The sequence below is a fragment of the Dicentrarchus labrax genome, unplaced genomic scaffold (genome assembly GCF_905237075.1).
Source record: "Dicentrarchus labrax unplaced genomic scaffold, dlabrax2021, whole genome shotgun sequence".
Lineage (NCBI taxonomy): Eukaryota > Metazoa > Chordata > Actinopteri > Moronidae > Dicentrarchus > Dicentrarchus labrax.
In genome coordinates, this window is record NW_026136719.1 from 8,149,498 (window position 1) to 8,174,273 (window position 24,776).

The 24,776-nt window shown below is 39.3% G+C and overlaps 1 protein-coding gene across 2 annotated transcripts; it reads left to right on the forward strand.

Moving 5' to 3' along the window:
* The first annotated feature begins 1,325 nt into the window (after window positions 1–1,325).
* bbox1 (butyrobetaine (gamma), 2-oxoglutarate dioxygenase (gamma-butyrobetaine hydroxylase) 1) lies at window positions 1,326–24,729 on the forward strand. 2 transcript variants are annotated; one of them, XM_051378936.1, is made up of 8 exons: window positions 1,326–1,410; window positions 4,350–4,782; window positions 5,874–5,988; window positions 18,454–18,652; window positions 19,510–19,615; window positions 19,815–20,011; window positions 21,004–21,170; window positions 22,601–24,729. In XM_051378936.1, exons 2-8 carry the CDS (start codon window positions 4,378–4,380, stop codon window positions 22,759–22,761), a joined length of 1,350 nt encoding a protein of 449 aa, XP_051234896.1. In that variant the 5' UTR covers window positions 1,326–1,410; window positions 4,350–4,377; the 3' UTR covers window positions 22,762–24,729. The 2 variants fall into 2 exon arrangements, with proteins under 2 accessions (XP_051234896.1, XP_051234895.1); XM_051378935.1 differs by lacking the exon at window positions 1,326–1,410 and adding an exon at window positions 3,017–3,100.
* The last annotated feature ends 47 nt before the right edge of the window (window positions 24,730–24,776 follow it).

Below are 24,776 nucleotides of genomic sequence, written 5' to 3' on the forward strand. Positions count from 1 at the left end.
TCCTCTCCATGTTTGCTTTACAAGGTTTGAGGTCTGCTGTTAATTATACACACAGGCCCCCCCCGTGAGTGCTTTGAAGGAACAGGCTGGTTGTTGGTATTTATGAGCAACAGAGATGTAAGGAAGTTGTGTTGATGGTGTTTTGAGTGGTGCGGTGGGCCTCACAAACAACTGCATTCTGCTCCAGTCTGCTGAAAACAACATTTTTTCTGTAATACTTGAGCCTTTTAACGTTGTGAATAAGGTTCAGTGAACACTTTAAGGCTCTGAGTGGAAGGAATTAAAATGTCACAAGTATCCACAACTTGTTGGAGTGCCAACTGACGTAAATTATGTAACACTGCAAAGTACAGTAGGACAGTTTCTCTTGTGGTTCCACACAGTCAATAGATACTTTGAACCCACTGATTACACTCACAATGAGGCAACATGAAGGACACACAGCCCCAAAAACCTTTAGCCTACACTGTATGTTTCCATTAGAGGGAAAATCCCTGGTTTTCTCATTTAGGTAAACAGATTTTTGGCATCATCTGTAGGAAAAAAACATTTATGTAGCATTTTATCAACAATACAGCTACCATGAGACTCAAACTATTATCCTTAGAGGAAATATAGAGTAATTTATATTTAGTACTTTTATTGCGCCCTTCAACCTAACCTTTGGATTATCTGAGATGAATCACTTCAGTGAATTTATTATGCAAATTTAAAGAGCCCCTCCAGGCATGTATTATGACATGCCTGGTTGGAACAATAATGTGTGTGTTGTTTTTTTGAGTATCATTTCCACATTAAAATCCTTAAAAAGGAAACTGCTACTTCTACCTAATTAAAAATCCCAGAATCTATGTACATGGAAATTCTGTTCATTTCTGAAGTTTTCCTACTGGACATAAGATGTCTCGTACTTCACTTGTGGCTATAAGTTTCTACATCAGATGTGTATAAGTTACATACTGGACCAGGGTTGACTTCCATATTATTTGTGAAGTCACAAATGATGTTTGTAAGCCCCGCCCCCTTAAAAATCTGATTTTCAATGAGCACAGAGAAACTTTCCACTTTCTGACTGCATATATCTATATATCTTCAGCACATACTGTATTGTATTTTTATAAAGCTCAAAGTCCACTATACGTTACAACTAACTAGTGTTACTGTTGTTGTTATTAAATAACACGTGTGCACTGATGTCAGTTGCAAAGGTGACTGATCATAAACTTACCCTTTGAATCTCGGGTCTGAAACTCTGTGAGCGTGTGTGATCCTGGGTTAATGATTGCAAAATGAAGCTTTTAAAATCTGAACTCAGGTGTTGGCAGGTGTCACTTGGATTGAACACTGTACTACACTTCTACTGTCTACTACTAGTCATCTTCCCTGAACCTGCAAAGGACGTAGAAAGAGGTATGACTGAACACGGAAAACACTCATCACTTACATTACTTTAATTATGGATTAATGGTCCAAGATGGTGTCCTTAAATTTCTTGTTACTATTGGTCCAAAACCCAAAGATCTTCAATTTACTGTCTTAAATGAAAAAATAAAGCAGCAAATCCTCACATTTTAGAGCCAGGAAGCAACAATTGTTTGGATAATCAAGATACTAAAATAATTTTTGTGCACTCAGCTGTGGACAAGAACGCAAAGGCATTACTAAGGGCATAGAGAAATAATTGTCCTAGCCACACCATGGCTCCAAATGTTAAAGTGCCAACTTTACCATCGTCCACCACTTTTGTCCAGACTGAAATATGTCAACTTAACTACTTAACTACTTACTTAACTATTAGATGGATTGCCATAACATTTTGTACTGACATTCATGATCCCCAGAGGATGACTACTTGACTTGACGTCACCTCTTGTGCCACCGTGAGGTTAACATTTTTGGTTCAGAGTGAAATATCTGTTACCGTGAACCAAATACAATTTTGCAGTCACATTAGAATATTTGTAATTATGAATTTCTTCTTCTTCAACGTCAAAACATCCAAGTCCTAATTACTACTGTGAATGTTGCACTTTTCTAAAATCTCCAGAACAGCCTCAAGTTTGTTGTTCAGTGTAATTATACCCACTTTGAATGAATTTGGTGTTATATTGCTAATGCACAGCATATTTAACTCTCACACAGCTAACGTTCTAATCATACAACTGTCTTGTGCTGTCCAATAAAGGGCATGGTTGCCAGTTGTTAACATGGGAATCTTTCCCTCCTCTACCATTTATCCAATATGGTGCGAACACTGCATTTGCTACAGATATTCAAGGACTCAATAGACCTTTTTCACAGCAGCAATTTTACATGAAATAGAAGGGTAAGCACAGGTGTTACAGGTGACAGATCGTGCAATCAATACTAATCAATATCAGACTGGTGAGACAGCTACATCAAGATTATGCAATTTGAGGTATTCTTTATTCCTTCTACTCATGAAAAGTGGACAATTATATCATGCCTTTGCCATCCTAGGAAAACAATCAGGACACCTCTGAATGATGCAGAGGGGATTTAGCAGTGGGTATAACCAATGCCTACTGAAAAATAAGTGGGTACACTTGCCTTTAGTAGCCTGCACTACACCACTGTACGCTCATTTGGTTTTGTGAAGCAACAGCTTGCAGCTCTGTGCCCAAGACAAATTTCCTCTCTGGAACAATAAAGTTAATTGTATTCTATGAGCATGCTGTCCTCTGTTGTTAAATAAATTGTTAGAGCTCTGACCCCACAAAACCATTAACTTGCCCCCCAGAGACAATAAATTTGTGGTTTAAATTCTAACTCACAACTTGCTCCCTCCTCAATTGTTTCAACACAGCAAATAACAGAAGAAAGAAAAAAGCCCTCCTCCCAGGGTGAGCTTTACAGTAAATCTCTATTTCAATCACCATTGTTTATTAAAACACTCCTGAAAAGTAGGGCGAGGTTCATGCACTTGCAGTTATTATGTCATCATGTACAGCCTCCCGGTCAACCTTTCACCTACTTCCTCTCTCTCTCACACACACACACACACACACACACACATGACAGCTGGCTTGTGTTGACGGAGGAAACGCTCGTTGGGGGAAACGTCGGCAAAACATTGCAGGTAACGTCTGTTAGTGGCAAACACTTTTTATTAATACAGACAACTTTAAAAGCAAACCGGTAGAGACACTGTGAGAGAAACCGCTGTTCGCTTCTCTGTTAACCGAGACAAGGATGGAAACTGTCGGTAAACAGGGAGGGGGGGTGTTTACGTTAACTAGCCAGCTAACAACCGCGTTAGCTACCGGCTAAAACTGTTGTCATGAACAACGGGAAGTGAACGGGACGGCAAGCTCTTTGGTTCACACACTCTTTGTTTCTAGTTCATCTACAGACGTGTGTTTAATGTTCTGTATGTTGTGTGCTATTTAAAGGGGGTAGCTTAGAGAGATCCGTTGTTAGTTTAAAGGAACTCGAGTTAGCAAACAAACAAACAAACAAACAAACACTCATATTTACCACAGAGAGGAAGGTGGATCAGAGATTGGATTTAGTACACAAACACATGGTTACACCGACTAAATCAAGTCAACAACATAAATAACAACAAAGAGCTATTGTTGGTATACTCTTGAGAGCTGTATTGACTCATTTTCTGTCAGACTGTATTGATTCATTGTCTTCATACTTTCTCTTTTTAAGGGTCCAGGTTCTCAGATGTGACAATTTGCTGCTTTCCTTATCTTAAAATACCAGTAAACTGAATTGGTTTTAGGCTGTTTGCTGCACAAAAATAGACATTTGATGACATAACTTTGGGCTGAATGGGAATTTTTCATTTTCATTGACAAAATGATCTGTCAGTTCATCCAGAAAATACTCTGCTGATTAATCACCTATGAAAATAATTTTCAATTGCAGCCCTAGTTAAATAATTGAACGCTGCTAATGTGTCTGGCACGGGGAAACCAGCTCAGCAGAACTGCACACAGGTGCGGCACACTTTGTATTTTGCTTCCTAAAATAATGTTGCCGTTTTGCACTGCAGCTTTTGGCCTGGTTTTACCTACACACAGTCATCAGACCAAGATTAGAAAACGCCTCTGGTTGGCACATGATCAGTCACAATTCCCACAGCCCCTTGAAAAAGCTCATGCTCATGTTGAACTGTATCAAAGGAGTTTGGCATTGTTCAAAAACAAGTGTAGGCCCATGATTTTGCTTTTTAAATAGGATGTAGATATAACTTATACATTTGGTTTATTATACAGCCCTAGTTTTTAAAAACACATCAACTGGAAGACTGAAATACATGATTCTATATCATCCAATTTTTTAATTTTACTGCATCTCTTTCTCATTAATTACAGAGTTGGTGGCCCTTTCTGATCTAGAGACATGTGGATGAGTACACTTTCACGTTTTGCCCTGCCTGCCCTGCGGAGGAGCACCGCTGCCATGGCGTGCCAAGCTCTGAGGGCTTGCCGTAGACCTGGACAGGCTGCAGGTCCACTACCCTCTTGTCTGTCATCGGTGCAGCTTCGTGGGCAGCATACGCTGGGGTCAGCTTCCGTCTCTTTGGCTTGCCACTCAGTGAGGCACGTCCGGGCTCTGGATGAGGACAGGCTGATGGAGGTGGAGTGGGAGGATGGAGGACACAGTCTGTACCCGTTCACCTGGCTGAGGGACAACTGTCAGTGTCCACTGTGTACCCTGGAGTCCGCTCAGGCCCGGAAACTATTGATGTCCGATCTTGATATCCACACAGGAGTCGATGTTGTGGAGGTCACCAATGACAACAAGGTAGGCTGCTGCCATTATCTGATTTGTGGTTTTTAGGGTTCACACCCTGATGTATGAATGTTATATATATATATATATAAGAAGAGAAAAAATGTTTAAATTATAATCCAAACTGGGTGTAAAAATGTCCAATAAATTTTTACAGAGCCCATATCCTGGTTCAACATTAACTTCCTTTAAGTACAGTAGTTGTGCTTTAACAGTTTTACAACTCCACTGGATGGTAATAATGGACATTTTGGGGTGCATTAAGTTTCTAAAGGTTAATCTTGTAAAAACTAAAACCCGTAAACCTCTAAAACACTGTATCACATTGCTCTATTTCTCTACCTATCTGATCTTTATTGTTACAAGATGAATATAACTTGCACATGCTTTTTTTCCTACAATGTTTCGACGATACTCTGAATGTTTTGTTTATCATTGTGTGTCAAAGTTAAACAACATAACTCATATTGTACTGTACAGTATCGTGAAACCTGTTTATTGGCATTTTCACTTTGCTGACTGTTTGAGGGCGATAAACCTGATGATAATCTGTTCTGTTAGGTAAGACAATCTAATTTTGGCAGCACACGTTCAGCCTGACCTTTAAGTCCTCCAAAGGGAACTGCCTTTGTGAGCTGTGTCCTTCAGAGGATTCAGCCCCTGGAGTGGGACACAGATATAAACAGGTTGCTTTCAACGTGACAGTGCTGCTTGCTTTTGTTGACAAAAATGCACCAAGTTTCCTGTATTGTTTCCTGTTCCAAGATTTACTGAGTAGCCTATTACAGTAAACATGTGTTTGGGGTACCACAACAATGGTTTCATGCTTGCCTCTGGCTGTAGGAGACTGGATGACACATTGGCCAAAAGCCCCAAGAAGTATTAAAAAAGCAGGTGGTAAAGATGGGAAATACTCAAGACAAGTTTGTGTTTTTTAAAGCATTTCTTTCTCCGTTTGTTGAAGCCAAAGAGCCAGTCAATAAAGTTGTCAATTACTGTTTAATTGAAAGACAGACGGCAGACTTTCAGTTGATGGCTTACCACAACACAATATTAAGAAGTGGAAACATGGAACAATCAATAAGCTTTTTGTTTCTCCACAGGTGTCCATTGTGTGGCCCGACCAGCACACCAGTGTGTTTGACGCAGAGTGGCTGAAGAAGCGCTGTTTCTCTCCTGCTGCCAGACAAGCAATGCAAGAAGAGCTTTTCCTCAATGGTGAGTCCTTTTTTATAGTTTACTTAAAAATGTTTAAAGTATATGTCTGTACTGTAGAATTTCATGTGATGAATCGGTATAGGGGACCACATTATCTCTGTAGGCACAGCTCTCGTAAGTGCTCTAGAGGAATTTGTCCACTTATAGAAATACACTCAGTTGCCAGTTTATTGGGTACACCTGGTACTTTGGAGTATGTCGTTTGTGGTAATATTGTATTGTTTCATACTCACAGGTTTGAGGTGTTATAATTATTATTATTATTATTATTATTATTATTATTATTATTATTATTATTCCTAAATTAAACCTGAAATAACAGAAATACCACTCCATATAATGCAGTACAGTTCAACAGCACCAAAAACTACAGCCTCTAAAATATTAACAACGATCTGAATTTCACCAAAAAGTTGTAGTACATTGCACTTGTTATAGCTACTGAGTGTATGCTTAATGTGTATGAGGGGCTTTTTATGCATAATTTTCAGTTAAATTTGTAAAGCATTTGAAAACTTGAATGTGCTCCTCTCCTCCCAAATGTTTTACATACTGCAACTGAATCTGGTGCTTCTCAATTCAAGGACAGCAAACATGCAGAGAACAAAGGAGTACTGGAGCACACTGATTAATTCATAGCCTTTAATTGTGCAAACAGACTAACGTTTCGACACTAGTGTGTCTTCATCAGAGTCAAAATTGACTTTGAAGATGCAGTAGTGTCAAAACGTTAGTCTGTTTGCACAATTAATGGCTATGAATTAATCAGTGTGCTCCAGTACTCCATGGTTCTCTGTATTTTTTTATGTGTATGCACGCATGAAGTCTGTGGTGTAGTACTGAAAGATAAGAAAGATAAGAAAAAAATACGCATAATGCATACAAACTGCTGTTAAAAAAGGCCTGTACTGATTGGGCTGCACTGGTCTGAAACTGATGATTGCTCTCGAATGGATTACCTTGTGGTTGATGGTAATGGTCAGAGAGATATTTTTAAAGGAGGCCATAAATCAAAACGCAGCTGTCTTAGAATTAACAGGATGAACAAAACACTGTCATGAATTATTGCATTTTCAAAGCTCAATCTGAGAACAGCAATTTGTCCGCTTGCCAAGCAGCAAGCGTTACCTGTTTGTACATCAATAACAAACCAGCAGGCCCATGAAGCTCGTCATGGATGACAATTTCCATACTGTGCTCCAATTATGAACCTTAATATTTCACATTTTATACACATCATTACCATTAAAAGTATATCCTCCTCATATCTCATATCCAGTCCATTTAGAATATCAGTGACATGACAGATTTTATACTTCATCACAGAAAGGTGATGAAATGGACAATTTCATCGATTTTGACATGTTATTAAAAACATCAATACGGTCCCACAGTCGCTGTAATTTATTGATAAATGCAAGTGGATCTAATTTTCATATTTTCCTTCCTCTGTAACCACATTAGAAAGTGTGTAATTGTGTACTTCCTTGCATTTTTTAAAAGTCAAAATAAAAATTAATGTGCAAGAGTTTCTGCATTAGTAGTGTTACAGAGAAACACAGAATTTTAAGTGTTCAGTTATATCACTTTTATGTTTTCAGACAGCAATTCTTTGCTCTCTAATCCTTACTGCTGGTTTATGAAAGAGTATGTCAAGGTTACTCCGATAGTAGTTTGTGATTTCGTTCTGAGAGTGTTTTTTTTTTTTTTGGGCACTTCAGAGTTTTTTAGAATCATAACCTTTCTTGCTATTATCTTTAGCTTTAAAAATGTTGTCGTATTCAAATAGATTTGGCTGACAATGGTAAGCTTTGCTTATAATGAAGAACATCCAAATTGTCTTAATTAGGTGTGTTCAACACCTAATATTTTGAATTGATATTTAATAGGATAACACTTGGCATATGGCAACAGCTGGAATTGAGTGGTTGTGAACAATATTCTTGTTCACGTTATGTATTATCTAATTAAGCAGCAGCTCTTGTGTGTGTGTGTGTGTGTGTGTGTTTGTGTAGCTGTTATAATTAAAAATGAGTGGACTTTCTCTGCTACCCTTTCCTGAGGAAAAAGATGCCCCTGATTTAAACTCTTCTTTCCACACTTTTTTTACTCAGTAACATAACAAGGTTGTTAAGGAAGGAGGTTTGTCTAAAGTCTGGAAAGAGAAGTCATTTTACAGTACATTTACAATGGCCCAATACGCTTTACAGTCTGCCAGACAGCAGAGGAGAAAGTTTAGCTGTCTGGAACAAGGTAGCAGCATTTCAGTGGAGCGGGGGATGGACTGTAGTCGGTTTGTGTACACACACGTGGTCCTGAAGGACCCACAGGGCTGAGCGGCTCCTGCTCTGTTCCAGACTGATTAAGGTGATGTATGTATGTGTGTGTGTGTTGCAGGACTTCATTCATGGTGAAGTGTAAACAGATCCCCCTCATAGCAACTCACAGACAGATAGTCATTTTGTAGCACAGGCTCTTTTCAGCCTTTCTCAGTGCAGAGCTAGGAGCGCTCCTGGAAGACACTGCTAAGCTCATACACCAAAACACAATACAGGATGACGTGCACACATACACACACTCTGGGTTTAATTATTTCCTCATGAGCGCCAGCCTGAAATTCCTTGCACCGAAAAATACTGGAAGTTCTACAGGCTCAAAAGATGGATGATGAACAGTGTTCACCTCCGAGGATTTCACTCACATTCTCAGTCCTCACTCCTTCATGACGTTAACTCACTGAAGCGTAGTCCACAGTTTGAATTTCTGTTTCCTTTTTCATGCAGTGCACCTAGATTTTACAGGCCCGAGTATGCCTGTTAAAGTGTTCTCAACAGTGAAAGTTAAGCGCACACAGGACACTGTGAGGTCAATATGAAAATTGGAGCTCTGGGAATATTATTCAGCCTGTACTATACCTCCTGCTTTTTATGTCTGAAGTAATGTTTTTGTCTTCTGCTTTTACCGTTTCTATGGAGTTGTGCAACTCAAACCGCAGTATGTAGTTCAGCAGCAGCTATTATTGGAGTAAGACATGGAACTTGTACTACAAGGGCACAACATTATAAAGAAAACTTTTCAATCTGTTTATTTTACAGCCACAAATATATGAATCAACTAGAACATGTTCAGATAGATAGAAATGTAGGCATCCAGTAGCTAGTACATGGCACCTACAAAAGCAGATACAGACAGGAGTAGAAGAATAAAAACATTAAAATAAAAAAACAGCAGTGAAGTGATATGCCAGTGTAATAGAGTATGTACTAATGTAAGTAGTGTAAATCTAAGGTGATTTTCAGTGTTGCTATTGCACATGTAAGGTGATTAAAAAGTGCAAGAATAATGATTACTATGGGAACTTTAAATAAAATGTATAAAATAAAATACAGATTAAAGATAATCATAGCCAAGTAACTGGCAGTCCAGCAAATGTACAGTGCACAATTTGTATAGTTTCTGATGGTGCAGGAAAATGTTAAACTTTAGGATTCTGGTTGATTAGTGACCAAATTCCCATTTTACATCATTGTCAGGCAGTACATTTTGCTTTTAAAGGACCAGTGTGTAGGATCCAGCGAAAAACGCTTAAAGCCCTATCTAGAGCCACTGTTGGCGGTTTAACGTGGCAGACTCAGTAGAAGACACAATTCTTATTATCAGGTGATTATACGCTAATAAAAACCTACCTATGAATATTATATTCAATTTCTGCTGATAGACCTTCATAAATGTTACACACTGGAACTTTAAATTACTCTCCAGCCATCTTAACTGCTCAGTCAGTTCTTCAGGTAGGCCATTATTTTTTACATGTCTATTGTAGCATATTGGAGACACATGATTTATCCGCATCTCTAGTTTATTGTCAGACCTAGCACATCTACCTCAGGCAAAGCTGAACCGAGCCACAGTACGTCTGCATCCAAACCAGCGTAAGGCAGTAGACCTTCTGAAAGGCTGACGTCTGGATAAATGGGAGCCTCGTTCAGACCCCCTACTGCCTCTGCCATATGGAAAACCGATTTAGAGTGAGGGTCAAGAAAAGATCTGCATGTTCTTACCAAACACAAGCTCACTGTTGTCAGTATTTCCTTTCCTGGGAACGAACAAATCCCTGAGCCTGTAGGCATGTGCAACCAGGAATTTAAACTGCCTGGTGTCGTAGACGGAGGAGTTCTTGGAACATTTTCTTACTAAATCTCTAATATTCCAATATAAAGTTGTTACTGTTTGGACGCTGTTTTAGTTTTGGACTGTGTTTCATGGTCGGGTTGTGAATTTTATAACTTTTGTTACACGCTTGTTACCGATTTGGTTTGTATTTCTTTGGACAAACTCCTTTGTGGGCCACTGAGTAGCGTTTTTACATTTCTAGTCAAATATATTATACTAGATTTATTTGTTTTTATCAAGCACCTTCATCTCTGTAATTGTCAACACAAGTACTACATCTCATTCATAGACCTTTAGGACCTTTGGAATTCACACGTGCCATTTTCCTGCTGGCATGCGCACTTTGAACCTTTTGTGTCACTCGGAAGAGAGTGATGATGTTGAATTGCTCTTGGAAACACCAAAAGCTTACGTCACTCACAGCCTTATCTGCACTGACTCTTCCTTTCACTGATAAATCTGTCAGTGATTTACTCAAAACGGCTGCCAGATGCTTTTAATATTTGAACCATGTCATCGTCTCAGGCCTCCCATTTTGCGCTTGTCATGTTTATTTAGCTGGGGTGGGAATCACGACTAATTTCATGTCACTAGTACTTAAAAGATGGATGTAAAACAGGTTAAATGGATTTTTAGAAATGTAAAAGTATGCCTAAATGCATAGCTTAGAGCATTTTCTCAAATATTTATCCACCAGCTTGCATGGGTAGTTTGTAAAAGGAGTCTGTCTTCTTTCAGAGATGCCTTTACAACCATTCTCTAATTCAGCAGGCTGTTTGAATTGCTCGCCCTCAACAAGGCAATAATGGAACGTCATTTGCTGCGATCACTCAGAATAAGTGCATCACCTTGTACTAACAGTTACTAAAAGTAAGTACCGCTGCCTGGGCTTCTTTGGCCAGCCACCCTTTCACATTTCTTTCTGCTCCAAGTTTATTGTGGTTTTATCAGAGTGAGAATTACCACCTACATGTTTAAAAAATAACATTTTGAGCTATGTGTTTCTGATTAAACTGATGCATATGTCTTCATACACTTATCATTCTTATTCTATTTTGCACCTAATTAAATTTAGGGTTTCTCTTTTCTTAATTTAGTCTGGCCTTGTGTTTGGTGTTTCAACACTTGCATTGATCAATACTGCACTGCATGTGTTTAAATAAGAAACTTTTATTCTAGAAAGTTCTGACCTTGGACACAGGAATTTGCCAATTAATTGTAATTTAACTATTATTTCATTGACTAGAAGTTAGCCCAATGAGACAATGTTTAAGAATGCCTATTCTGTTATAAGTTTCACAGTCTTTGTTTTTAAATTGCCAATCTACAGTTTGGACAGTTTTGGAATAACTAAATCCCTGGGACTACATTTTATCAAATATGGGCCTGTGGCCTGATGTGTATCAGTTTGGGGGGTCCTTGACACCAACACTAGTGAGAACCACTGCCCTACAGTGTAGTTTAGTCCAATGCTTTGTACCATAGCACACTAGAATATATGTGTGCAGACATATGCCAAATAAAAGCTCACAGCATAATGCTATTTTATATATAAATGACATCGAAAGGAGTATGCTGGACCAAATTTGTGAAATTTATTGTAAGAACATTTCTCAAGAGTGTGATTGACAAAAAACAATGGTGACACTAAAAGTGTGATGAGATTTCTCTCACTGTAACAGCTGTCCCTGTTATATCCTCCTCTGGCCTGCCAAAAAATGTCCCTAGTTACAAATCGCAGCCAAAAATGTGAAAAATGTCTAACCTTGAGCTGTAGATTGTCTGTCAAAACATCCCTGGCACTTCACCATGTCTTTACCTCAACTATCTGGTCTTAATCAAGTTGCAATATGAAAATCTTTGTGAAGCTGTCAAAAGTCTGACAAAGACCATACATGCAGTGTACTTTATATTAGACAGTGGTACTTGTTAATACATTATTCAGATAGATTATCTTTAGCAGGCTTGACAAGTGTAATTCTTCTATCTTAAATTCTTCTATGATGCACAAAAACATCATAAGTCATTTAAAGTTGATCCATGAACTTTGCTGTCTGAGTGCTGACAAGGACCAGAAGAACAGGAAACATTGCACCCGTTTTCCAGGCCTGAACTCTTGTTGAGTTTACTAAAAATCTATGGAGAATAGTACTTGTGAACAGTCCTTTTACTTGTTTGGAAATACAGAAAGGGACGTTCTGTGCAGCAGCTTTTAGCCTTTATGCTCAACAGCGCAAAGCTTATATTATAATTTCCACATTCACGTAGCCATGAAGGTCAGTGATGTGTATATTTTGTCATCTGCCCATGTTCACGAGAATCTTTGCTTATTCTTTGTGGATGTCCATGTGCTGACGAAAATGTATGACCACAAGCAGTTTGCACATGTGCAGACACATCTGTCTATGCAGACGCTGGTGTCTGCAGTTATTTAGAACAGTTTATCCTAGGACTTAAGGGGAGCTGAAATCTTTGAAAATACACATAACACTTTAAACAAAACATTTTTTTTGCCTGACTTTTGTAAGTTTTACGATGTCTTTAAAAAAAAATTCTTGCACTTAAATCTTTATTTTTACTTTTTTACATATTAAGTTTTGCATTTCACGTCATAGTAGTCTTACATTATTTTACTGCTTAAATTTGCACCGGTCTATACATTTGTCAGTCATTTGAAAATCACATTGATCTTCACACGCCTGTATGGATATAAATGCTATAGAGGTAATGGTTTCCTTTGTAGGTCCCATGGCAGTAGTTTGTGGTATGTCGTGTGGCATTCGGGATTCTTTGGTTTCATTTCCCAGTTTTTAATATCCTCAGCATATGTCAATTACTGTTTCATTTGGATTGGACAGTTGTCGTAAACTTCCTGACCAATTGGTCCGAGGCTCTCCTAAACAGACTCAGCTGAGTTTGGACTTTTCTCCATTAAGTCTACTGACTGATTCTATAATTCAGCCAAGTAGCAGCTGATTTGTCATTTCCCTGTCTGGCTGGTGTTTCCCCTTTGCCATCTGGTCTGAATTTAGCCTGCTATGTCATCACTCGTCAGTTGACAGAGGCTCCTGGAAACATAGCTGCGGAGGGCCATCCATGGAAAAACTTTTCCAAACCTGACCGTCACTCACAAGCAATTTACAGCTTCAGCAGACCTGACTTCTCAAACACGTGCTTACATACACGTGTACATGCTGTGTTATCAACCTAAAAGGAATTTGAGCAATCTAAACTATATACTTGAGTGTATTCATTTGTCAAAATTAGTTTTTATCACTGTGCAGTGTGCTATAGTGGACTGCAGAGGGTTTTAGCAACTCAGATTTGTCAAAATAAATGGTGGTCAGCCAAATCTTCCACAGTTTGGATGTCTCTTCGAGAGACACTGGGCTTCCTTTCAACAAATTTCACTTTTTTCCACCCACACAGTTTATTTTTCACAGTGTATTCCTGTAATTCCTTCACAGATCAACTATATTTGGGTTAAATCCCTTTTCTTTGTCATCTCTTTTGAAATTTCAACACCTTTACATCAGACAGCACGGAAAGCTCTGTGATTATAATTATTGGATTTTTCATTTCTCTGGCACGCCAGACCTCCCGCTTGGCACTTTAAATAATACTAAAAGCATTGAGTAGAAGTTGGCAAAAAGGACATAATTTGACAAAATACTGCAAGGCTCAGTAGAATATTGGGAACATGAACTTGCTGATGTAGAAAGAGTTGAGTTTGGATTAGTGTGTGGAGGGCCTGTAGCTCTCCAGTGAGAAAACACTGCTCACTCTGTCTCCTCCAAACTGGGAATGCAGAGGTTGGCTGCTCTGTCTTCCAGGCATGTTTCATAGATAAAGGTGTGTTTGTTGAATTAGTGGAGGTTGGGGTGAGTTTCTTTCAGCTCCATTGATATACAGACACACATTAAGTACACTGTGAAAACACAAACGTACATGTGAATTGTTGAGCGGAATATAACTGGGAAAACAGTTTGTTTTTATTTTTCAAATGTCTGGGCTGATGGGTCTGGTCAGAAAGAATTATTTTGAAATTTCTGAAAATGTAAAACCTTAATGAAGGCCTGAAATGACTGCATCTACATTTTCTTCTTTACAAGTAAAGCTTTGCCAACTTTGTAAGTAACTTCTTAGTTACTTTACCATGTTGTCAAACCTTTGAGAAGAAACAAAAAAGTAAACATTTGTTTTGTTGCAAATGCCGCCTTTGGCTTTGAAAGAAAAAAACATTTTACATTTCTCAATATAGATATAAATAAAACAAATAACAAATTAGCCGCTCTAAGTTGTCATGTTAATTTAATAAAAACCAATGAATGCACAACATGTTGGCAGTATGGTAATGTGATGGGTGCTATGTCTTCTCAAGAACTTGAATAATTTAGCAGATTTTTTACTTGCTGATTACAAGCTGGTTTGAAAAGGAGCTAATCTGAATTCACGTACACATGTTTTAGCAGAGATGGAACAATGTTAATGATTTATTACTTTCTACGATTAATAAGAGTCAGTCAAAAGATGCTTTATTCAGTGGTGGAGGAAGATCAGATCCTTTACTTAAAGGAAGCAATATTGCAATATAAAAATGTCACTTAAGATGTACATAAATAATATGAGCAAAACGTAGTAGTATCCAAAGTAAAAGTACTAATAATGCGGGAAAAGAAGTTGAAATGTTGTTTACAAGTGCCTAAGATCTATACTTAAGTACATTACATAAATAAATCTACATAGTAACATTCCACCATAAGCTTTATTGATACTGACATGTCACTAAAATCAAATAAATTGGAAATTTGGGGGTCAAATTGCAGCCGAAATAATGAAATCTTATTCTACTTTATTTCAGTAAAATCTCTCAAATGTGCTTTAGTACAAACAACAGCTTGAATCTAATTTATGAATCTTATTCTTTCTATAAAAAAAAAGGTTGTTTATGCCCATCTGGCTCTGAGCCCTCCACTGTGCATTCCACAGACAGCCCATTGAAGTGAGCTGATCCGAACTCTGTGATAAAACTTAACCAAGTCAAAACAAAAGCTCTCTCTGGATAACTGCAGTGATTCAAACGGAGCTTTGAAGGCGCTCCCAGCTGCAGAGGAGAGCGGCGCAGCCCTCTGAGCTTAAACAGAGCACAGTGAGGGGAAAGCCAAACTGCCATGAGCTGCCTGACAGCCACAGGAGCCTCGGCTTCAGGTTTCCTCATCTGGAAAAGCCACTGTAGCAGACCACAACCAAGGGGGGAACAGGAGAGGGGATTATGCACACATACTATCTTGTCAGACTGTCAGAGGGGTCCCTTCAAGCACATGCCAGCACAGTCTTTCCTGTGAAATCTGCAGTGATTTTACACAAATGAGCAAACTCCAATTACAGATTTTCTTCTTTTTTTTTTTTACCCCCTTGTGGGCAGCGGGAACAAGCTGTAAACACAACACTTACATATCATTACCTTTTAACAAACTTAAAAGCAAAGAACTGCTTTTTTTTTACACACCCAGCAGTTACAGATGAACAGTATCATTCATTTGAAGTTGTGTTTCTGGCCACCTGGTGAATGTAAGTCTAATATTCACTCTCTTTTAGCTTTGTTTTTGGTCTCTACTGACTCCTGAGAAAAATGTCTGGTTCTTTAGCTGCTAAATACTCCACTATGTTCACCATTTTGGTGTTGAGCAGGTTGCATACAGTGGCTTCTTAGAGCTTGTTTGCTGGAAAGAGCTGCCTGCTGCCAGCAAAAACGTTGCTGAGAGCATGGTGAGTGAACCGAAGCAGTGAAGTTGTGGGTCAGACAGCTAAACAGTGAACTGAAACTTGCTACGTAAAGCTGAGGGTAGCTGCAGATTGCCTCTCATGAATCATTTGATACATTATGATAGAAAATAAGGATTATACACGGACACTAAAAGTATCTAAAAGAAGTATCATCAGTATCATGTGTTGAAGTGTCAAAATTAAAAGTTCTTGTTATCAGAAAGTGTGTAATGTTAATGTATTACGATAACTGGATGCTAATGCATTAACAAGCAGAATTTTAAGACACAACATGTAAGATGATGCAGCATAAATGAAAGCAAACCTATTGAAAACAATGACAGAAGCAGAACAAGACCAGAGATTGGACCACAAAACTGTAGTCTAACAAGAATACACCAAAGTCTGTAGCTGTTTGAAGTGGAGTGGAATACTTTCTTCTTTAATTAAATGGAGTAGAAATACAGGGTTGAATAACACTCTATCTGCTTTAAATTTGACTGGATTTGTATCTACAGCAGTTCATGTGAAAAGGCCATAATTTGTTCTTTAATCTGCAGCCAATGTGAGCTGACGAGACAAAAAAAAAGAACCTTGTGATCCCTCACATCCAAGATTTGTGATTAGCCTTCCCAGTTAAAAACAAAGCATGTGAGGAGCTGATTACATGATTAGAAAGCACATATTCATGCAAAGTTCTCATCTTTTGTTCGACCCGGCCGCTCCAGCGTGAACTCACTCGACAGCAGCGAACGTGGTAAGGGTTCAAAATGAACTCCGAGCTTGAACTGCAGCCAGGACTGCACAGCTGATGTATATGCACACTGCGACCAACGCTCTAGCCTCTTTGTCACGAGTGACACCCTAAACCGCGGCGCTGAAACATGGCCGTGCCTGTCTTGTACGGGCACGGCCATGTTTCACAAGGTCCAGTTTCACAAGAGTAGTTGTAACATTCAGGCTTGACCTTTGCCCCAATTTCTCATTCTCTGCCTTTGTTTCCCTCCGCCCTCTTGACAAGTTTTAACAAGCAGGGGGTTCCTGACCCTTTGAACTGTGCGGCCAGAAGCTGATTATTTGTGACAACAGCCTGGAGGGAGGTCTGCAAGTCATGATGATCAGTGGTTCTGACGGATGTTGCATCTCTGTGTGCTTCGTGCCTCACTGCCTTTTAAAAAACGAGGCCCTGAAATTCCTCATCACCAGTTAAAGTCTGTCTGTTGCAACTGTAAATGTTTATGGCCTTCAGAGTGAACAGTCACATTGTCTTTTAATGTTTTTTAGACACTTTAGAGGACGATAAATTATGCATGAAGACCAGCATGCTCGCCCTGCTCTGTGTCCATCTCCTGCAGGCTTTAGCCTTGTAATCTGTTTGCGATGCAGCCTTTTGGAAAGTTGTTTTGAAGTTGGTGGGTACTGAAAAGAGACACGAGGAGGAGGCACAAACATCAGACAGGTACACAATCTCCTCAGCTAAACCCTCCTCCTCCTCCCGCAAATGTACTTAGCAGCTGTTTCTGTGGAAGTCACTGGAGAGAAGCTGCATGGAAAAACGAGCCGAGCCAGCTGGGTGGAGAGCTGTGGGAGGATTTTTTCCACTTCTGTCTGTCTGACAGAGACAGGCAGATTTTTCTCAGCGAGCTATTTAACTTTAAGTGCACAGTCTATCGCATGCAGTGGCAAGTTTTCAGATGACAGAGACCAGTGATTAAGTTATGAATTGTTTCCTTTTTGTAACGAAACAAACAAATCTGTCATACTTTTAGATATAGGTTATCCAAAGTTTAGTTTTATTTTTAAGCCTGAACAATTGCAACTACACAATGATATTGTGTTTTACTCTATACAAAGTGTGTGTTACTTCCTTTCCCTGTAGCACTCTTCTAGAACAACACCTTCAAACATTATTCAACTTTTTTTTTTACATCATCCCATAATGAAACGTGTCCTAGAAGTAGCACTGAGTTGATGGAAAGTATAAAGGAATGGACATACTCTATAGCTAATCCCTGCTGCACACCTGGATGGCCCTGGCCTATTTCTATCAGTTAGACCAAACAGTGGGATAATGTCGACACAGGTGTCTGTAGTGAATACATTATACAAGTATCTTATGTTGCTGGATTCTGAATGGTGTCCACTTGTGGCTATCCTTTATGCCTGTGCAAAAACCTGCCAATATCCTGCCAATAAACCAGTTGATGAGATTGAATTATGTGGCATGGAGTAAATGTGCATTAGAAAAAGAACATGCAGGTTCTCACTCAACAAGACAGACAAAGGGGAGAAGAAAAAATGAATTGAACTACTGATAAAGCTGCTGTGATACAGACCAGTTCTTGTTGTACAGCCTTGTTTGTTTGTCTGTTTGTTTAACAGAGCAGATACAGGACAGGACAAAAACCCGCTGTTCGTTGGAAAAGCATATGTTGGCTTATGTCTTGACAGACATACAGTGTGTTTGTAAGTAAGTCTCCGCTAAGATTAAATTATATTTCTACCTTATCCTCTTTCTCATTTCAGAGCGTTATTATTGGGACTCCAAGCTACGCATTCCCACAGCGGACTACCAGGAAGTCCTCCACGACGATAAGGCTGCGTTGGCCTGGCTCTCGGCCTTGCGCCGCGTTGGCATCGTCTACCTGAAGGGGGCTCCGGCAGAGCAAGGCCAAGTGGCGAGACTTGCTGAGAGGATTGGCTATCTCAGGCTGACATTCTACGGGTAAGACTCTGACGTTCATCCATCTTGCTGTAGTCATCCTCAGCCAAGCCGCTGTTTAATAATTGGACTCCACACTAAATCTTGAACTGCTGAATTTTCCACTGATCATATTTTAGCTGGAGCACAGCCCAGGGAGTGTTATTAGTAAAAAAATAAATACAAAAGACCTTTTTATTTACATCCCTTTTCCAGGAAATAATAATAAAAAATGTTAAAAAAGCAGCTAGATATTTTGATGAAAGAAGTGCTCACTTTATGATGTTGATGTTTAGGAAAATGTGTCCACTAGTCAATTATCTGTAGCTTTGATTCATTTTGGTTCCATGGAAACGCTTAGAGAGTGTCAGCCGTTCATCACTTTGACTTACTGCAGTGTCGATTATTTGAGGACAGAGACGAGGAAAACAACCTTAAAGCGTTCCAGCTTTTTTAAGCCAGAGGAATTACCTGGTGCACTCAGTCAGAACTGAGGTTTGGAGCGTAAAGCTTTTCCGCTGCCAGCGGATGAGCTCATACTGCTGGAAGTAGAGACTGCAGACTAAAGCTGAAGGCCTGCCATCAGAGAAACTAGACTGTTTTACGAGTCGGGCATCCAAACGAGGCATGCAAACAGAACATGGAAGATAACTTTACCTCATTAGTGCTCGACTCTTGCTGCATCTCAATGAAGTATCAACTTCACGGACTACAGTCTACGCATTCCTGTGAAGCTGCCCAGTTTGCCCTCAGGGATCCCTGCAAAGTTCATCTCATCTCTTTCTTTTCTCCACACAGCCTAATTGTCACTGCTTATCTTCTAAAGCCAAAGTTAAATAATTAACGTGGAGTTTATTAATGAATGTTATCTTTGTCCTCAGGCACACATGGCAGGTCCAGGACAAATACATGGCAAACAATGTAGCCTACACATCAGGAAGGCTGAGTCTCCATACAGACTACCCCGCTTTACACTTTGCACCTGGAGTGAGTAAAACCTGATTTGTATGGTCTATTGAGAGGATTAAACTGCACTAAACAGATATGGTATCACTTATGAATTTATGTGCTGCTTTTATAAGTTAGTTTCAACTGCTGGCATTTGGCTGGCATTTGGCTTTTTTATGTCATTAAGAGTTGTAAAACGAGCATTTGTGTGGCATGTGTGTGTTGTTGGCTGGGGTAGGTGCAGTTTCTGCACTGCATCAACCAGGCTTTGGAAGGAGGGGAGAGCGAGGTGGTGGACGGCTTCCACATGGCCGAGCAACTGCAGAGAGAAGACCCAGAGGCCTTCTGGACACTCACCTCGCTCCCCGTGGACTTCACCGACACGGGGACGGACTACTGCGACTTCATGCTGCAGTCCAAGAAATGCATAATCGAGTAAGTGGAGTTGTCAGATCATCATTTTATTCCCATACGCACGCACACACACACACACGCACGCACACACACACACACACACACACACACACACACACACACACACACACACACACACACACACACACACACACACACACACACACACACATTTACGGTCTCTAAGTGGAGCAGAGATTCTGACCTTGCAGAAATGGAAAGGACTTGCATTTTAAAAAAAAGATGCAGTGGTACATTGCACAAGTGTGAGTGTGTGATTTGAAATGGGACACTGCCATCTGCTGTTCAGAATTATTATATACCAGTAGATTCAATATGGCCTCCAAAATCATGTGGAAAGCCTTCACAGAAAGAGTGTTACAACAGCTTAATAATATTCATTGTGTTGATCAACGACCGCATGTCGGTCTAATGTTCATGTGTCCACATACTTTTGGCTATGTAGTTGAAAAAGATGTTTATTCAATTTGCCCGATAAACGATGAAGCCTTTCAATTCCTTCCCAGGTACCAAAACCAACAATTATTTTAATAATTGATGAATCTATTGATCATTTTCTATATGAATTTGTCCTTGAGTTTCCGAAGGTCTGACCAACAATCCAGTATCCAAAGATATTTAATTTACAATTGTCTAACTAAGAAATCGTCAACCTGAAAGAGCTGGAACTAGTTCATAGAGATGAAACAATGAACAGAAAAATAATCTGCAGCATCAATCATGTAAATCCTTTTTTTAATGTTAAAATTGGGATAATTTCTTTTTTTTTATTTCTTATATTAAAGTCAGATTGTACCAGATTAATTGAAAAAAATATCATTAGTTGCAGCTTCACTAGTGAATTTGGCATGTTTGCTTGATATTTGACTGATTTGACTGTTGATTGTTTGATCAATAAACACATATAAACATACAATATGTTTAAGTTGTAAATTTCACTATTCATGTTAGTTTGACACTGAGCTTTGTCCTTCCCCGTTGTCTCCGAGCAGCGTTGACACCGAGGGCCGAGTTGTGAGAATAAACTACAACAACGCCACCAGAGAGTCAGTGCTGGACCTCCCCTTACATCAGGTCCAGCCCTTCTACAGAGCCCTGAAGGCCTATGTGGATATCATGAACCGACCAGAGAACATGGTCACCTACAGAATGGAGCCAGGTCAGTGTGCACCTCTACGAACGCTACTCATTTAAGAAACAGTAAAAACGTCAGTGAGACTTTTAGGGAACAGAACATGAACTTGTACAGCCATGTAGCTAACAACATCTCCGTCATCATCATCATCAAGCAAGGTCAGGATGACATCAGAGGCAATGTCATCTCTGTCACTGTAGACTAAATCAAATTACCCAAGACTGGTGTAACCCTCTCTAAATAATCACTGCTCAGCAAAGAGATGGAGTAATGATATTGTACGAGACACTAAGGACATCAAAGTGAAGCAGAATGGTGCCATTAGTAGGGAGACGGTGTTTTCGACAGCAGCACCAAAGGTTCAGGCCTCCATGTTAGAGAGCATCCATCCTGATGACGTGTCCTTGAGGTTGCTAAAAGAGTTATTCAAACTTCAAACTAATCTGTCCGTACATTGTGAGCACGACACGGCAAGAGTATCAAACTTTATCCGTGTGTTTAAGTGGTGTGTTGTCTTTTTAACATGAGATTGCTGACTAGCTTACTGACAGTAGTAACCCATAGTTGCTTCCAAGGCCATAAAGCAGTTCACTGTTCAACCACAATATTTTGTGGGACTATACAAAAGACTATGAAAGGAAAAAAAAAATGCAGACCCCCAAAAAGATTTCCCATTATCGTGATTTTAAGTTTTTTCCGTGAAAATTGAATTTTTGATGCCAAAATCCCACTAATCGTGAATCATATCGCAGTACCTGTCAAAATATTGAAGTTTTTATCATTTCATGCAGCCCTACCCTAGAGTTACAGTTTGATCTTAACATGTTTCCTTGTCATAATACTAGGACTGACTTTTTGCCCCGGACATGCAGCTTTAGCCGTCTTTTACTGTGCTATCAACTATGAAACCATCAAGTTCACATTTTAAGTCCCTTTTTACAAGATTAAAATTCAGCTGGAAATTATTAATATTAATACCAGTTGTCATAAACCTCTTTGACAGCAGCCGTTTTTACATGAAATCCTTGGGCCAACATGCTCAATAGCAGCACCTTGACAGACCTGATTGGACCTGCAATTAATGTTATTGGAAACACCTGTGTTTACCCTGCTATTTCATGTCAAAATGGCTGCTGTGAAAAAAAGTCTTTCAGTCTACAAAACTGACTGTTGTTGGATAGATATAGATAAGAAGCCTGTGTTCCTGTCTTGAGATCAAGGACCCAATTTTACAAAAAAGACAAAGAATGTAAGGAGGAGGCTTCAGTCATTTAGTTTAAAGCATGAGGCCTTTGATCTCTGCCGATTGCTCAGCTGTTGACCCCGACCTCTGACCTCTCTGTGAATGAGGTGGGGACGAGTGACAAAATTAAATTCTTCCCTGAGAAACGTAGGATCAGATGGAGCGTACGTCAGACCCTTGTTTCTGATCTCTGGGTGTTGTTGCATTTCAGGTGACATAGTGACCTTCGATAACTGGCGTCTGCTGCACGGGCGGAGGAGCTACATTAGCAGGCCAGACAGGTTGCGACACCTGGAGGGAGCCTACCTGGACTGGGACGAGGTCATGTCTCGCCTCCGGATACTCCGCAACTCGGTCCACAATGACGCATGAGCCAGATTCAAATGGGTAGCTTTACAGCCTGTGCAATGTCGGACGGCTAAAAAAAAACGAGTTAAGCTAAATGTTGCTCTGAAGACAGACGGAAGAAATTGCAAAGACATTGAAAGAATCAGGTCAAGAGCTAAATCTCTGACTCTGAAGTAATCGAGCATCAAATCATGAAATGAAACAATTTGATGAAATACACAATGATCGAGTTAGGATGCTTTAAATAATGAAATAATTTCACATACGCAACGCTTGAATGCAAAAAGTATGAAAAAAAACCTTTTAGGTGCTCATAATGACTAGTGTCAAAAATGTTTCTAACTTAAATTGAAGAGGTTTTATACATTGTCCTGGGTACTCCACAATATGATATTGTGGAATTTATACGTTTTCTAAAATAAGTTAATAATAAGTTATCATTCCCACCTCTCTGCTTTTAATATTTGACTCAAGACATTCTGTTTATGAAATCACTCTATTTATTATGTAGTGCATTATATTTACTGGCATTTTGTTTGGCGATAAATCACAAGTCTGAAATGTCTTCTTATTGCACACTACAGTAAACAGAGTCTCTATTACTGTACACAGGAAGTTATGAAGAAGGGAGTGACTTCGGACTCAGCCCAGAATGCAAAATTTGTTCCATTACTGAGATTTGTTTGTTTTCTTACTGCCTGCTACAGTATCTTTCTACCTCTGTCTAATCCTGTGCCTACACAAAGAAAGTGATGTCCTTGACTTTCCCTTCATTCTGTAGAACCGCAGTCTGAATTAAAAAACCGCCTTAAGCTACAGTAGCCGTGCCAGAAACGGCAATATAAAATAACTTTAAACTTACAATTGACAAGATGTGTACTTCTCTACTTAACCCTGGTGTCATCTGGCCAAACGGCTTTCCTTTTATCTGCCGAGGTTTTTGCCGTGCATTTCCAAATGTTGTGCTTCCAAATGTTTTCAGACAAACTGGAGGATTAGGTATTTTGTTTTCTTCTTCTTAAGATAAATAAACCATGTAAAAACACGTGTTTATTATAAGCCACGTGTCATTGCAAAGCAGAAAACTGGCCTGTTTACTAAGAGTTGACATTTTGGGGATGCATGAATGCAATGGCTGTATGCTTTTACTAGTGCCTGTTTGAGGTGCACAAAGGATCACATCAACAGCAGCTTGTATTTCCTGAAATATTCTCTGAATAATCCACAGGTTTTTATTTTTTTTTTTATACCAAAGGAATAGTTCCTGTGGAAACTATTTACAGGAGTTCTGTGGATTATCCAGATTAACAGAGATACAGTTCTGTTGTGTCTTCTCAAGTGTCATTTTTAATATTTTGCAGCATACATTAAATTCTCCCCATCAAACTAGGATGTGGGCAGGTTTCAGAGAAAGGGATCTTAGGCATTTAAGATCCAATCTGCATGGCTACCAGGTTTGTGGTAAAATACTTTTTGTAATAAAGAAGCTGACAGTGTGTTCTTATTAAAAAGCACAATGTGCTCAGGTTTCAATATGGAGTTTGTGATGGCTTTATTCTCTGTAGCTGCTAGAGATTGGACATTGTGAGTCCTGCTCACTGCTGTTACTGAAACTTTCAAATCTTTTCCTGTAGCCAAAGAGCCCAGAGACAATCCAGAGACCGCCTTGTTTTATGTATTTTTATGTAACCTAAAGACAATATGGATGTACTCCCCATAGCAGAACCAGGCAGATAAATCCTGATGAGGCATTCGCTTACCTGTGATGGGTACGGCTGATGTTTCATCCTCTGTGGCTGCTTAAACCTTTGCTTACAGGTCGACTTAATAATAATACTGATGTACCTTTCTCCCCCTTCCTTCAGTCTTAATACTTTTGATGGTTGTGCTGCTGTTCAATATGGATTCAAATATTCAGCAAATTTGCATTTTGTAAAAACAAGTTTGAATAGTCACACCATTTGATAAAATAAATCTTCAAAGCTCCAAAAACGTCTGTCTTCCACTTCTTTATACATTTCTTTTCACATTTTTTGGAC